The sequence below is a fragment of the Panthera leo genome, chromosome A3 (assembly GCF_018350215.1).
Source record: "Panthera leo isolate Ple1 chromosome A3, P.leo_Ple1_pat1.1, whole genome shotgun sequence".
NCBI classification, from domain to species: Eukaryota; Metazoa; Chordata; class Mammalia; order Carnivora; family Felidae; genus Panthera; species Panthera leo.
Genome location: NC_056681.1, coordinates 72609529 through 72624699, shown reverse-complemented (window position 1 = coordinate 72624699; position 15171 = coordinate 72609529). Strand labels below are relative to the sequence as shown.

The 15171-nt window shown below is 38.5% G+C and overlaps 1 protein-coding gene across 7 annotated transcripts in view; it reads right to left on the bottom strand.

The window, feature by feature from the left end:
• The window catches only part of ACYP2 (acylphosphatase 2), a 278791-nt gene that overhangs the window by 151933 nt on the left and 111687 nt on the right, over positions 1-15171 (bottom strand). For all 7 annotated transcript variants that reach the window (XM_042932275.1, XM_042932277.1, XM_042932279.1 and 4 more), the window contains 2 exons: positions 4884-4900; positions 3363-3472 (listed from right to left, as the gene is read on the bottom strand). In XM_042932275.1, coding sequence (XP_042788209.1) covers positions 3363-3472; positions 4884-4900 — 127 coding nt within the window. The remainder of the gene's footprint in view (positions 1-3362; positions 3473-4883; positions 4901-15171) is intronic.

Sequence of the window (15171 nt, the reverse complement as noted above, 5' to 3'; positions counted from 1 at the left end):
AAAGAGAACAAAACCCAGAATCCAGAAACAGAATCCAGTTTACATGTGATTTTAATACATGATAAAAATGTATTTCAATTTGATGGAGAAAGAGCGATTATTTAAAAATAGTGCTGGCACAACTGGCTGTTACATCATGGTAGAAAATAGTCCCCAGTCTCATATTCTAAATAAAAAACAAATTCCAGATGGAATAAATGCTTAACATAATAAATAAAGCATCAAAAAGGTAGAAGGAAACCTAGGGAACAACATTTATGATCTGTTTCTTAACCAGAAAGAAAAGATAACTATATGTGAGTTTATAAAAATTAAAAACAATTCACGTCGCAAAAAAAAAAAAACAACTATCATAAATAAACAAAACTAATGAATAGGCAAAGGATAGAATTGGGAAAATACTTGCAAAAGAGATCACAGATAATGAGTTAGTAATCATTACCAATATACAAAAAGCTCTTAAACATTGGCAAGAGGCAAGCAGCCCCACAGACAAATGGGTAAAGGATGTGAAAGGGAGTTAGTTCATGAGAACAAACCCACATAGCCACAAGCATGAAGATGCTCAAAATAACCAGTAATTAGAGAAATGCAAATTACAGTGAAAAAATACCATATCACTCTACACCCAATCAGATCAAAGAAAAATTAGACAGCAATAATACCAATTGCCCACAGGACGAAGAGAAAAAAATGTAAATTGTTTACAGCTGTTTTGAAAAGCAGTCTGACAAATATTTTTAAATTAATAGTACACAGATACATCAACCAACAAACTGCACTTCTGGGATTCTATCTCCCAAAAATAAAATCACCAATAAAATGTTTATTATAGCATTGCTCTTAATGGAAAAAAAAAAAAAAGAGAGAGAGAAACAAAATGAATTTTCAGAAATAAGGTAATAAAAAATGGTGCACTAACACTGTCAATTATTAAGTGGCCGTTGAAAAGAATGAATTGAAGCTCTACCATCTGACTTGGACAGATTTTCTGGGATGTATTTTTGTTTTGCTTTGATTTTTTAATTTTTTTTAATGTTTATTTATTTTTGAGAGAAAGAGTGCAAGTGGGCGAGGGGCAGAGAGAAAGGGAGACACAAAATCTGAAACAGGCTCCAGGCTCCAAGCTGTCAGCACAGAGCCTGACTTGGGGCTCGAACTCACAAACTGTGAGATCATGACCTGAGCTGAAGTCCGACACTTAACGGACCGAGCCACCCAGGTGTCCCTGTTTTGTTTTGTTTTTTAATTTCAGTATAATTGACATACGGTGTTATATTAGTCTTAGGTGTACAATATAGTGATTCATCGATTCTGTACATTACTCAGTGCTCATCATGAGTGTAATCTTAATCCCCTTCACCTATTCCACCCATCCCCTTACCCGCCTCCCCTCTGGTAACCATCTGTTTGTTCTTTACAGTTAAGAGTCTGGTTTTTGGTTTGTCTCTTTTTTCTTTGTTCATTTGTTTTGTTTCTTAAATTCCACACATGAGTGAAATCATATGGTATTTGTCTTTCTCTGACTTATTTGGCCTAGCATTATACTTTCTAGGTCCATCCATGTTGTTGCAAATGGCAAGATTTCATTCTTTTTTATGGCTGAGTGATATTCCATTATATATATACGACACACTCTTTATCCATTCATCTGCCAATGGACACTGGGGCTGTTTCCATAATTTGGTTATTATAAATAATGCTGCAATAAACACAAGGGTATATATATATATATATATATATATATATATATATTTTTTTTTTTTTTTTTTTTTTTTTTTAATTAGTGTTTTCATTTTCTTTGGGTAAATACCCAGTAGTGGATCAGATGTATATGAGAAAGTGAATATGGAGACAAACATGGGAGGAAACCCACCCAGTTGCCAATATAGATTACTTGTAGAACTGAGAAGGAAAAGTGGGTGTGCAGGGGTTGAAAAGGAAAATTGGGTAGCATGTATGATATGATTATATTTATGTTAAGGATATTAATCAAAAATGGCTACAACATGGATTAGGATATAACATGATAGGCATGAGAGTCAATCCTCCATGCAGCCTGCATTCTCAATACCTCATAGTCATTTGGCACTTTCTCATCCATTGAACTGTTTACAATAGAAGTCTCAGAATTTTTTCTTGTATGCTTGTGTGGCAATCCTACTGATAATTATTGTTTTTCATTAACTGTTAAAATAATTTTATGAAACTAAAATTGTAGACCCCACTTTCCAAGTTGGGGTACAGTTTTACACAAACACAAAGTGTGTACTTATACATAAAGAAGTTAGGAAAAATAAGGAGTCAGTGGTTATATATTTACTGATTGATGAATGTCTATAAAATGAAAAAACTAGTTACAGAAGAATATGCATCAAGTATTCTATTTCAGTAAAAACAACAAAACCCTAAATAAATGCTTAAATAGTTTTAAGTGAAAGAGAAAGCTTCAGAAAATATTCACAAAGTCACAGGCACAGGTGCCATCAAGGGGAGGGAAGTCGAGGGGAATGGGGCAGATTACTAGCTTAATTTTTTTTTATCTTTCAGCATCTTACTACTTCACTTATTACAATAATCAAAAAAGTATTAGCCTTGAAATCTAAAAACATTAAGTAATGAGAACAAAAATAAATTGCAAACAATAAAATGAATTAAACTGGGTATGATAAGATCCATTGTGTAGATTAAACGAGAAAACCTATGTGAAGTGTTTAGCATATTGTCTAACATTGCAAATACTCAATAAATGTTAGCTCTTTTTTATTAGGAAAAAAAAAAGACTACAAAGAGTAGTGGAACTTACAAAAAAAGAAGGCTTTTGAATGTGACAGGGCACTTTTTTCTATGTTACTGAATCTGATCTCTTTTGGAATACAAGGATTCATTATCATAACCATATAGCTCACAGAATACACTTTCATCGACAGCAAAAATAAAATTACAATTACATAAATAATATACTTAATAAAAAGGAGAGGGCAGCCTTTTTGCCTTGAAGTCTACTTTAAGAACTTTAAGAACCATCCAAAGGCACTATGCTTCTTCACAACTACTTTGGATAAGAGATATGTGGGCCCAGGATGCTTCTCCCAGGTTAGAAGAGACAGAACTCAATTCAAATAGACTAGAGAGTGACACTATTGTTCTTTTTGAGGGCCTGCCCAAGTGGGAAATCCATTCCTACATGTACAAATTCCATTCCCAGATCTGAGGACATCCTTGCTAGTATGCCTAAAAACATGTGAGTTGAGTTATATCCACAAACTGAATTTGGTCCATCAATACTATTCTTACTGTCCAATGAAGCATTAAAAAAAGTTCATAAATTGCATAAATGCATTATTAGTCTTGCTACTTACATGGAGTTGACTTTCTCTTCGGGGCCTTGCACTTGGCCTGTCACAGTCCCTTTGCTGGTATTCTTCACCCAGCCAACCACTCCTATTTTCCTAGCCTCATCTTCTGTGTACTGGTTTCAGGAGAAAATATGAGAAACAAAATCCAACATCAAAAACTGACTGATAATTTTCTTTCCTAAAATATAGTCTATGCCAAAAATTGTGTAGCTGACCTACAATCATACCTCTGTTCTCAAGAATCCTCACTTAAGTGATATTTTTTAGTAAACTCCTCTTTCAGTAAAGACAAGCACATTATAAAACAACAAACTGATAGCGGGAATTACTTCAGAAAACAGTTTCCGTGATGTGTTTTGGGATCCATAAAATTCAGTTGCATAGCCCCCATGCCTACTAAAAGTGAATTACATTGTCTGGTTCCAAAAGATGATCACTCCGAGATTTTCAATCACTGAGGAAAAATACGGAGTTATGATCAATACAAAGAATTCAGTTAAAAGATTCTGATGTCTTCCATTGGCTATGGACTTGCCACACACACGTTGTTAATTGTCTATAGATAAGTTTATTTCTCCTATTATTCTTAACAGTTTTTAAAAATTCCTTTCCTCAGTTCCAAATTCAGTTATGCTACTGGCAAATGAAAACCTAGCAACATTTTGATTTTGAACTATTTTAACTATATCATACTAAATTCTTGTAGGTCTCATCTACTGGAAATTTTTAAAAACATGGTCTTCTGTTTGGAGGTCATAGTGACCAAGAATCTATACACTCTACATCCCCAATTAAATGAAGCAATACAACCCAAGATGGTTATAGCCAGAATTTATGTTGGAGCCAGTTCTGAAAATAATAATGAAAAGGGACAGAATCTGAACTGTGGGGGGAGGGACTATCTCAAAACAAGGAGACTTTACTGGTTGGGAACATGTTAGAGCCCTCAAAGGTTAAGAACAGAGAGCTAATAACCTAGTGACTGCCAGCTCAAATAGTAGGTAAAAACACATGCACATTTAACTTTTAGGAAAGGAGTATATTAACAAAATTAAAAAATGTGAAGCAATAAGGAGTCTTAACTTCTAAAAACCGAGAACCACTTCCTTATGCAACATGAGCATTTTTCATTTTGCAATTCAAGATACAGACATTTGCCTGGAGGGGGTTCTTCGATCCAGAACAAGGGGAAGATCCCATACTTTATATTCTATATACCTAACCAAAACATTTAATTTGATTATCCCAGTAGAAGTACTTTTGAAATTCATACAAAACATTAACTAAAAACGAGGCAGGCTGAAATGTTTTTAATAGACTACTTTTAAAAGACAGCTTTAATCAACAACTTCAAGCAGTAATTTGGAAGACATACAAATACTTCATTTGCTGTCAAGGATGGAGAATAAGCAGTAGGCTAGCACTAAGTAGAAAACTGCTCTATGTCTGTGAATAGAAATAACAGTAGGGAGAAAATGGCAAAAAAAAAAAAAAAAAAAATAGTAAACAGACTTACTGACTTACCATTCTGAAGCAAACACCTGTATTAAAAAAAGATGAAAAGAAATGTCAGTTTGTCTACCTTTAAAAAAAGGTACATATTTCCTGACTTAATTTTTATCTAGTCCATTAAATAGTAAGTAAATGAAATGAACAAAACCTTTTACATCTGAACATATTCAGAAAGTATTTTTAAAAATCGTTTTCTTTTAAAATAAAAACGAAAAAGGAAGACTATTTTTGGAGAAAGATAGTAATATTCTGAAACCAAAGAATCATGAAATGCCACACTACATACTCATTCCATTTAAAAAAAGTAAACAAAACAAAATACTGATCACAAGGATAGTTGAGTATATTTGGCATAAATTTATACATCCTCAGCTTTTAGAATTTCTTCTTTAAGTGCAAGGACTAAATTCAAGTTAGAATGTAATAAAGACATTTCTGTTTCCATTTTAATTCCACATTCTGGAAAAGGCAAAACTACGGGGATGGGAAACTGACGAGCTGTTGCCAAGGGCTGAAGGAAGAAGGGGTGCTGTAAAGGGGCAAGAAGGAACTTTCTGGGGTGAAGGCACTGCTCTGCATCTCATCTGTGGTGAGGGTTACAGATCTGTATGCATTTTTCAAAACTCATTCAACTGTACGCTAAAAAGGGTGAATGCTACTGAATTTAAATTATACCTCAACTGAAAAAAATATTTTTTAATACATTGGGAAATCATAAGCGATAGATCAAACCAATATTCAAAGAGGCCACAAGATAGTGCTTCCACCTACAGCAACTGAGCCTGCTTTAAAAGAGATAGAAGGGATCAATGGCTTAGATAATCTTATGTATTTTGTAAGCAGATTTATAATAACAGGGGGCATCACTTGTTTCCTGACAATAGCATATTGTGGTATCAAATGAAAATGAAGGAAAAGCATAGTAAAGCAATAAAGACAGGATACATCACAAATGGAATTTTTATAGGGCTATAAAACATAGTTTAAAAGATACATACAAAGTGAAGAGAAATGATGAGTGGCAAGTATTGATCTGAAGGGGAATCAGAAAGGCAATTTGTTAGATAGAGGGAGGGAAAGAGAGTAGCTTGCAGACATAAAAGGAACTGGCAGAACTTTCAAAGAGAAACTTGAGCTAAACCAGGCCATGTAGAAGAGAGGGACAAAATAGGAGAGAAAACAGGCAGCACTGGTGAAAAGTGTGCAGTTGTTTTATCCTAAGCATGAGCAGATCCCAAAAGACGCTGACCAAGAAGACTTGAAGGTTTTGGTCCAGGCTGTGTTGAGGATATTCCTCCGAGGTCCTTCTCAGTGAGCAACCCCCACCAATGTCAGCATTATGAAAAGAAAGCCAGGCAACTGAAGTAACCAGAAATGGAAAACAGCTGGCCCGGCTCTTTGCTATTCAAAGAGTATTCCAATGCCCTGCAGCGCCAGCAGAACCTGAGTTTTTTAGACAATCAAATCTCAGGCCCCTCCCCAGACCTACAGAAACAGAAGCTCTGCAGGTGGAGTCCAAGAATCTGGTTTTAACATGCTCTCCAGGTGATTCTCATGCCCACTAAAGTTTAGAACCGATGGTTGGCATACCTCAAAGAAAGGCCTGGGAAAGGTTTGAAAAGAATTTTTATTTCCGATCAAGAATTGCATCATAAAGGGGAAAAGTCTCATAGGGTCCTGCAGATCAGATGCATTTCCCAGTGACGCTGTTCATGTTGGTAATAAATCATGACCTTGCAAAGCAATGTTGCTTCACCTATCTTACAAGTCAGCAGCACTACATGAAAGAAGCTACAGACAATGAAAAGGCAAAAACACCTCCCCTGGTGTCAGAGAGGCCCAGGTCTCCTTAGACTGTCACTTAGCTAAATATCCAAAAACATGTCATTGCACTCCCTTTACAAATTATTTCTAGCCCCAAACTTCACTTAAGACTCACTAAAATAACAATAATAATAATAATAGTTCTGATTCAACTGTTTCTAGAAAAATGGGTAATGGTGTTTTCATGCCCTAGTCCAAATTATCATAATCTCTCAACAGCCCCCTTAACTAGCCTCTGTGCTTCTAGTTCTGCTGTCCTACAGTCTAGTCTCTATAAAACACCTAAGGTGATTGTCTTAAGTAAAGTCAAATCACTTTCATCCCCAGCTTAAAACCCTGTACTGACTCCCCATTACACTCAACATAAAAGGTATCCTGGTTGCCACAGCCTCCAGACTCCCTCTGATGAGTCTGTCTACCTCTTATTTTAGGACTCCTTTCGTGGCACACTCCATTTCAGCCGAATTTGCCTCCTTTGTGCTCCTCAACATGCCAAACATATTCCTGCCTCACAGTCTTTGCGTGCATCATTCCCTCTGCCTAAAATGCTCTTTCCTCTGATCTTCTCACTATTCAAGTCTCTGCACAGATATCATCTCCTTAGAAATATGTCCCCTGACCAATTCACCTAAAACAGCAATGCACCCCATGTTTCCTGTATAGGCATAGTACTGATTACATATGACATTACAATGCATTTATTTGCTTTTTTAAAAATTTCCTGAGGCGCCTGCGTGGCTCAGTCGGTTAAGCGTCCGACTTCGGCTCAGGTCATGATCTCACGGTCTGTGGGTTCGAGTCCCGCGTTGGGCTCTGTGCTGACGGCTCAGAGCCTGGAGCCTGTTTCAGATTCTGTGTCTCCCTCTCTCTCTGACCCTCCCCCGTTCATGCTCTGTCTCTCTCTGTCTCAAAAATAAATAAACATTTAAAAAAAAATTAAAAAAAAAAATTTCCTGTCTTCACTGTAAGTTCTGTTCTGTCTTGTTCACCACTGTGTTCCCAGAACCTAGACCAGGACTTGGCACATAGTTGTTGAATAAATGAATGAAAGACAAACCAGCTGATACATACTTAAGTGAAATATTTAACTCTCCTGTAATAATTTGCTATTAATATTGCAAATACACATATCAGCATATTGATTAGACTTTATTTCAAAGTGATGATAAATTTACTGCATTCCAGAGTTGAAAAGAATTTCAAGAATTCTGTGTTGATTCTAGCAGAACATTACCTAAATGATAATACATAGCGCTGTGAAAATTAGTAATGGGAAATTTCACTAAAATGGATTCAGGAGGTTTCAGCAGGGGGAGCTCTCATGCCCTACCACTGGTAGTCATTTGCAGACCCAACAGGAAAGGAGAGACTTGACCTTACAGGTACTGGACCATGCAAGTGGATACTACTTTACTACTCCAGCCCAAGAAAGAAACATTTCCTCAGCACCACCCCTGTCCCATCCAGGGCAACAGCTCAGCCAATGAGAAGCACCATAGTTGTAGCTCCCAGTTTACCCTAGTGGACTTTCTGTTTAACAGCTTTCCCAACGTACCCATTTTCTCCTTAAAAAAATCATGTGTTCCTTTGTTGCCCAGGCTCATCTAAGGTTGTGACCCAGCTTGTTTGTCCTGACTTATAATTCTCTTTTATTCCTAAATAAATCCATTTTTGCTGGCAAAATAACTGGCAGTTTTAAAGTTAACATTACCTGTATACATACATAGTATATATGATACAAAGGATAGCGAGAAGCCACTAGATAATGCCTAGGTTGACCAAAAAAAAAAAAAAAAAAAAAAAAAAAAAAAAACGAATACAACCACAAGAATGGAAAAGAAAGAAAATTTGGTCATCTTATAGAACTTAGAGGATTTGAGATGGGAGACTGGAGGAAGATCTGGTGGTGATTTTTTTTTTATATTTCTATTTTTTAAAAATTTCCTTAATGTTTATTTATTTTTGAGAGAGAGAGAGAGAGCACACGTGCGCGTGCAGGAGGTGGGGAGGGGCAGAGAAAGAGGGAGACACAGAATCTGAAGCAGGCTCCAGGCTCTGAGCTGTCAGCACAGAGCCTGATGGGGGTTCAAACCCAAGAGCTGTGAGATCATGACCTGAGCCGAAGTCAAACCCTTAGCCAACTGAGCCATCTAGGTGCACTGCTGGTAGTATTTTTAACTGTGAGTGATAAGGGCACACACATATTTATTGAACAAATCCTAAAATGCTAGAACTAAAGAACTGCCATTTAAGTGTAAGAGACATAACTTTAGGCTAAGTTCATATTGCTTCACAAACTGGGTCAAAAATGGAAGTGTTGCCCATTACTTTAGGCAGTGACAGATGGACAAAAAAAAAAAAAACAAACAAAAACAAAAAAAAAACCATAAGACTGAAATAAATCTTTCATGTGTGAAAGATTTAATGTGTACTTAACAGAAATTTAGCTTGTCTTGGTTTCTGATCTAATGTTTTGAGGTTGAAACCATGGAGATCAAAGACTCTGTAATATGTCCTTCTGTGTCCCTACTTGGGAAAGAATACAGAATGTAATAATTATTCGGTTAAATTTATTTAATATATGAACATCTGTGGCAGACACTGCCAGCTGCTTACACAAAATCCATCTTTCTCTTCTACCTTTCTAACAGACTCTGATTTTACTTGGGGCAGCAACATGCCTTTCTGTATTTCCCATCTTCCTTGAAAGAGGAGTGGCCCTGAGATGTGAGACAGATTGCTGCTTGAGGATTTCAGGAAAGCTCATTGACAGGACTGACTCAGCCAGGGGTTTTGCCCGTATAGCCTTTCCTCTCTCTTCCTGACTGTAGAATGAATATCATGATGGAGCTATAGCAGCCTTCTTGAAACCATGAGGGAAAGGACAAGGACATTATAGTGGCCTTGACCCTGACCCGGCCCCTGAGGGAAGGGACAGGTGAGGAATGGGGAACTACTGATAAAGGGAATTATGAGAGAGGGATCCTTTTTTGGGGTGGCAGAAATGTTCTGGAACTAGATAGTGGTGATGGGTACAAAAATATTCAGACTATTGGAAAAATCACTGTATATTTAGTATGCTATGAACACTTTAAAAGGGTGAATTTAATATTATGTGAATTATATCTCAATCTGTCTCTATCCGTAGAACAAGAGCAGTCATTCGCCAACTCTGGTCACCATACAACATCCCTGACTCTACCTATCACTCCACAACAAAACGCTCTGGGGAACAGATCATCTTGACATACTGCAGCCAGAACTCTTGTTGAGCTCTCTCCAGATTTGATGACCTGTGTCTAGAGGAGAAAGCTTCTTCACCCCTGTAATAGCTCCTTCTTAGAGAAGGAATATCTATTAGTGTGACACTCCTGACCATTCTACCCTGTCCCTACTCCTCACACACAGACTTATCTAAGTGTTACATTTGGAAGAAGAAACAAGCATTGCCCAGGTGCTTTCTCTTCTTCCTTCTCTAGGGAGTACATTATGCTTGGGGATCATCACTTCTGCTTTGCTTGTCAGGGGAGCCCTGCCTATGCCTGGGTGAGTGTGTTTAATTCTGCAGAAAAGATTATTACAAAGTCCACTTACCTGAAGATTTCTGCTTTACTCTCTGTCTTATTTGTCAACAACTCACATAATGAAGAGAGGTGTTATCCAATGGGCCCCTTAACCATAACCCTCCTTTTAAAGGCTTACAAGGAATGTGCATCAAGAGGTGGCAGGACATCCAACCCATTAACTTTGTGAAGCAGTGAACCATGCGAGAATTAACCATTCAAACCTCCATAATCCACTTTGAATTTCCTCAGAATCTTTCTGAGTCCTGATCCCTGGTTTGAAGCACGCTGTGCAACAGAGGGAGGTCCATAAAGAAAGAAAAAGCCAATGTGGAGATAGATTTTCTGCAGTTTTACAGCACTAGCTGGAACACAGCACTCTTGGGACAGGGCCTGTGTTGGAAGAGATGCTTCTATGGGCTCCCATGGCCTCTCTGCACCCCTTCCACCTCACTTGTTAAAGAGAAGGGAAGCTGATATGACACATGCAGCATTTTTTTGTTGTTGTTTTGTTTTGTTTTGTTTTTTTTTGTTTCAGACACACTGCTCTGGAAACTGGGACAGACATCAGCCCCTTCGGTTATGAAAGACTCCAAACACAATATGCTGCTGAGTCGAGGCTCGATTGGCTGTGATGACGGTGGAAAGATGTGTCAGTGAGAAACTCTGAGGTTAATATTTGCAAAGTGAATCTTACTTTAAATTCACAAAGACACACTGCTATTTAAAGAAACCATGATGAATTTTAAGCATCAGCATCCTTTCATGTAAAATCAAATTTTCATATTGTAACGTACCCCTTCATCCTGGGATATGACTGCATGTGTCAATTTTAAATGCAGGAAGTCATCCAGTCACTACCTTACAAAGCAGCCCTTACTGATGTTAAACATCTTTATTTTTCAGAAGACCTTCCTTTAACCTTTCACCTTCCATCCAGGGTTTGTCCCCTGGAGCCACACACCATGGCATCTTTCACATTGTTGAAATAGCTGTCACACTACTGTTTCTTCTGCAGGCCAACTATCCCCAAGCACTTCAATTTAATTGAAGACACTTTTGAAGTCCTGGCCATAAGCACAGCCATAGGGGCTATAAAAACAAGCCACCAGCTTGACCTTGAAAATACTATCCTTTTTGATTAGTGAGAGGCACAGATATGTGTACACAAATAAGTGTAGTTGGAAGCAGAATGGATTAAAGAGAAGTAAAAACAAGAAGTAGAACGGGACTATAAATGAAATGCTATAGGAAGAAAGATGAGCAAGGGAATTAGAGTTAACCATATTTATGTTTCTTGGCTTTAGGGACTCAAATTTTCAACCTCTAGGACACAACTTCTTCCTGTCTACATAAGGAAAAATGTGTACATCCAAATCATGTGGTGTCTGGCAAAACTATGTAATAACCCATTCCAATTTTTATGTTAAGCAGTCTTAAAGAAAATTACGTATTTCTGTAGTTATATAAGCTACTCCTATTCTAAATCTGCGTTAATATTGTCAAAAATAAACTGTTGAACTTCTAAAGCACAGGTAAACCAACAGATTGCCACAATCCATTTCTACAACTGTCATTAGTGTTCACCAAAGAGCTGGTAAAGCCTCTATACACAGCTTAATCAATTTCCCTCCCAAGTTTTCAGATTATGTTACAGTTTCAGATATAACTGTAATTAAAGATTTATAGCAACATTTTAAACCATGCCATAGTTACAAATGCTCTAAAAACAGTCCCCTGCTCCCCATCTCTGCTTCCATAGCTCCCACTGCAACAGAAATTGGTGGCAAAAAAAAAAAAAAAAAGAGCTTCTTGAGACATGGAGATTAAAAAGTAGAGGATGGGAAGGGAGCAGGGAAAAGTAGCTTAACAGTGGAGAAACCTGACAAACACTTATCTCAGCCAGGTGATGGAGGCTGAGATACATACATAAATAGTAGGCACCCTTGATATGGTGTGATGAAAATGGCACTTGACCTCTGGTCTTCCACTCATCCATAACCCCAGTCTTATTATGAGAAAAATACCAGACACATTGTACTGGGGAGCTCCCTACAAAGTACCTAACCCCAAAGTACACCTCAAGACTGCCAAAATCACTGAAAACAAGGCAAGTCTATGAAACTGTCAAAGCTTAAAGAAATCTATGGAGACAAGATAACTAAATGTAAAATGATATCCTGAATGAATCCTGGAACAGAAAGAAGACGTTAGGTAAAACTTTAAAAATCTGAAGAAAATATAGGCTTTAGTTAATAATGATGTACCAATATTGGTTCACCAGTTGTGACAAATGTACCATACTAATATAAGATGTTAATTAAAGAAACTGAGGAGCACCTAGGTGACTCAGTTGGTTAAGTGCCCAACTTTCGCTCAGGACATGATCTCACAATTCGTGAGTTTGAGGCCACATCATGCTCGCTGCTGTCAGCATCAAGCCTGCTTTGGATCCTCTGTCTCCCTCTCTCTGCCCTTCCTTGTGCAGTCTCTCTCTCTCTCTCTCTCTCTCAAAAATAAATAAACAGGGGCACCTGGGTGGCTCAGTCGGTTGGGCGTCCGACTTCAGCTCAGGTAATGACCTCATGGTCTGTGGGTTCAGGCCCCACATCAGTCTCTGTGCTGACAGCTCAGAGCCTGGAGCCTGCTTCGGATTCTGTGTCTTCCTCTCTCTCTGACCCTCCCCCGTTCATGCTCTGTCTCTCTCTGTCTCAAAAATAAATAAACGTTTAAAAAAATTAAAAATAAATAAATAAACAAACAAACATTTGAGGGGCCAAGATGGCAGAGCAGCATGGAAGCTTTTTTTTGGCCTCTCTTGTCCCTGAAATGCAGCTATAAACAAACAAACATTTGAGGGGCCAAGATGGCAGAGCAGCATGGAAGCTTTTTTTTGGCCTCTCTTGTCCCTGAAATGCAGCTAGATCAAAACTAAACCATCTTTCACACCTAGAAAACTGATTTGAGGATTCACACAACAATCTGTACAACTAGAACCACAGAACTTGGCAGATATGTGGTGTGAAGAGGTGAACTGGGGGAGAGAGAAGCCACAGAGGGTAGGGAGCTGTTTTTGCTTGCAGAAAGAGGACAGAGACAGTGGGAGAGTACAGGAAAAGCATTCCCTCTCAAAGCAGCTGGAGAGAAAGAGAAAGAGTGGAAACAACAGCAAGAGACTGAACAAGAAAGGGAGAAAGGAAAAAGAGGGTTTAAATGCCTTTAAGACTCTATAAACAGGGGAGCACAGAGTCTGAAACTCTGCAGCTCACTACCTGGTGGAGCTCCGGTGGGAAGGGCGAATCCCCAGGAGCAGACAGTGAGGTCCTCAGAGTCCTCAGGGCACAAGGGGAGAGGCAGTTCCTCCACTGGGAGGACATTTGGTAGAGGCTGTGGGGCCTCCCCACAGGCAAAGTTCCCAGTGGACCCTGGAGAACAGCCATGTTCACTGGTGTTGGAACAAGGACATTAAGGGTGAAGCCTGGTGCCAGATGTGTGTTGTGATTTACCATAATCCCTGAAAATGCTGCTGCTGCACGATCATGTGAACTTTTTCTGGGGCACACTGGCACCCAGCTTCAGTCTCTGAGCATCTATAGCAGCATGGTCTCACAAATGTACCAGAGTGCAGGCTGGGACACAGCCATTGCTCAGCAAGACCCTTCCCCAGGGGGTCTGAGAAGGTCAAAGGTGCAGTGCCCTCAGAAGTGAGGAGTTGGGAAACACAGCCCCATCTGAGGTAAAACTTTGGAGGGAGGTACCACCTGGCAGGCTGATGGCTTGGTAAAGGACAATGTAGAAGCAGGGAGTGGACAGAAGCTGGAGACAAAGGAAGGGTGCTTGATTGCCAGCCCCTGAGAGCACAGAGTTCTGATACTAGAGACTGAGTAGCTGGGTGACACCATTTTCACCCCTCCTGTGCATGCGTATGCATGCCTACATGGGCCACAATGATCCACCCCAGTAAACTAAGCAGTGCCATCTAGTGGGGGATGGAGCCATTATACCAAGCCCTATATAACTTGGCCAACTGCACTCTAGAGGAACACCACAAGTCTCTCCACCTGCTTAGTTTACAGACTATAAAGGGCTTCATAGCTTGACTTCTAGGGGAAACTGGGTATAATTTCAATCATATTTCATTCTGTTTGCTTGTTCATCTATTCAGTTTTTTTTCTTTTCTTATTCTTGAATAAAGAGAAAAATTTTATTTTTATTTTGTTTTTATAAAAAGGATTTTTAATTTTTTCTACTATATTTTTTACTTCTTTGTAAATTTTTTAAATTCTATTTTACTTTCATCACTTCATTTTATTCTATATTGTTGTATTCATTTCTTTTATTTTCAAATGTTTTCCTTTTTTTTCCTTTTCTTTTCTTTCCCATTTTTCCTATGAAGCTTCTTTCAACAACCAGACCAAAACACACCTAAAATCTAGCATCCATTATTTGATTTTTTTGTGTGCTGTTTTTAGTTTTTTAATTTTTATTTTTTTTCTTTTATTAATTCTTTCTCTTCCTTCAAAATGAAGAAACAAAGGAATTCACCCAAAAGAAAGGACAGGAAGAAGTGACAGCCAGGGACTTAATCAACACAGATACAAGCAAAATGTCTGAACCAGAATTTAGAATCATGGTAATAAGAATAATAGCTGGGGGGCAGAAGGGGGGCATCTGGGTGGCTCAGTCGGTTAAGCATCTGACTTTGGCTCAGGTCATGATCTCACGGTTCTTGAGTTTGAGCCCCACATCGGGCTCTATGCTGACAGCTTAGAGCCTGGAGTCTGTTTCAGATTCTGTATCTCCCTCTCTCTCTGCCCCTCCCCCGCTCACACACACACACACACACACACACACTCTCTCTCTCTCTCTCTCTCTCTCTCTCAAAAATAAATAAATAAATAAACATTAAAAAA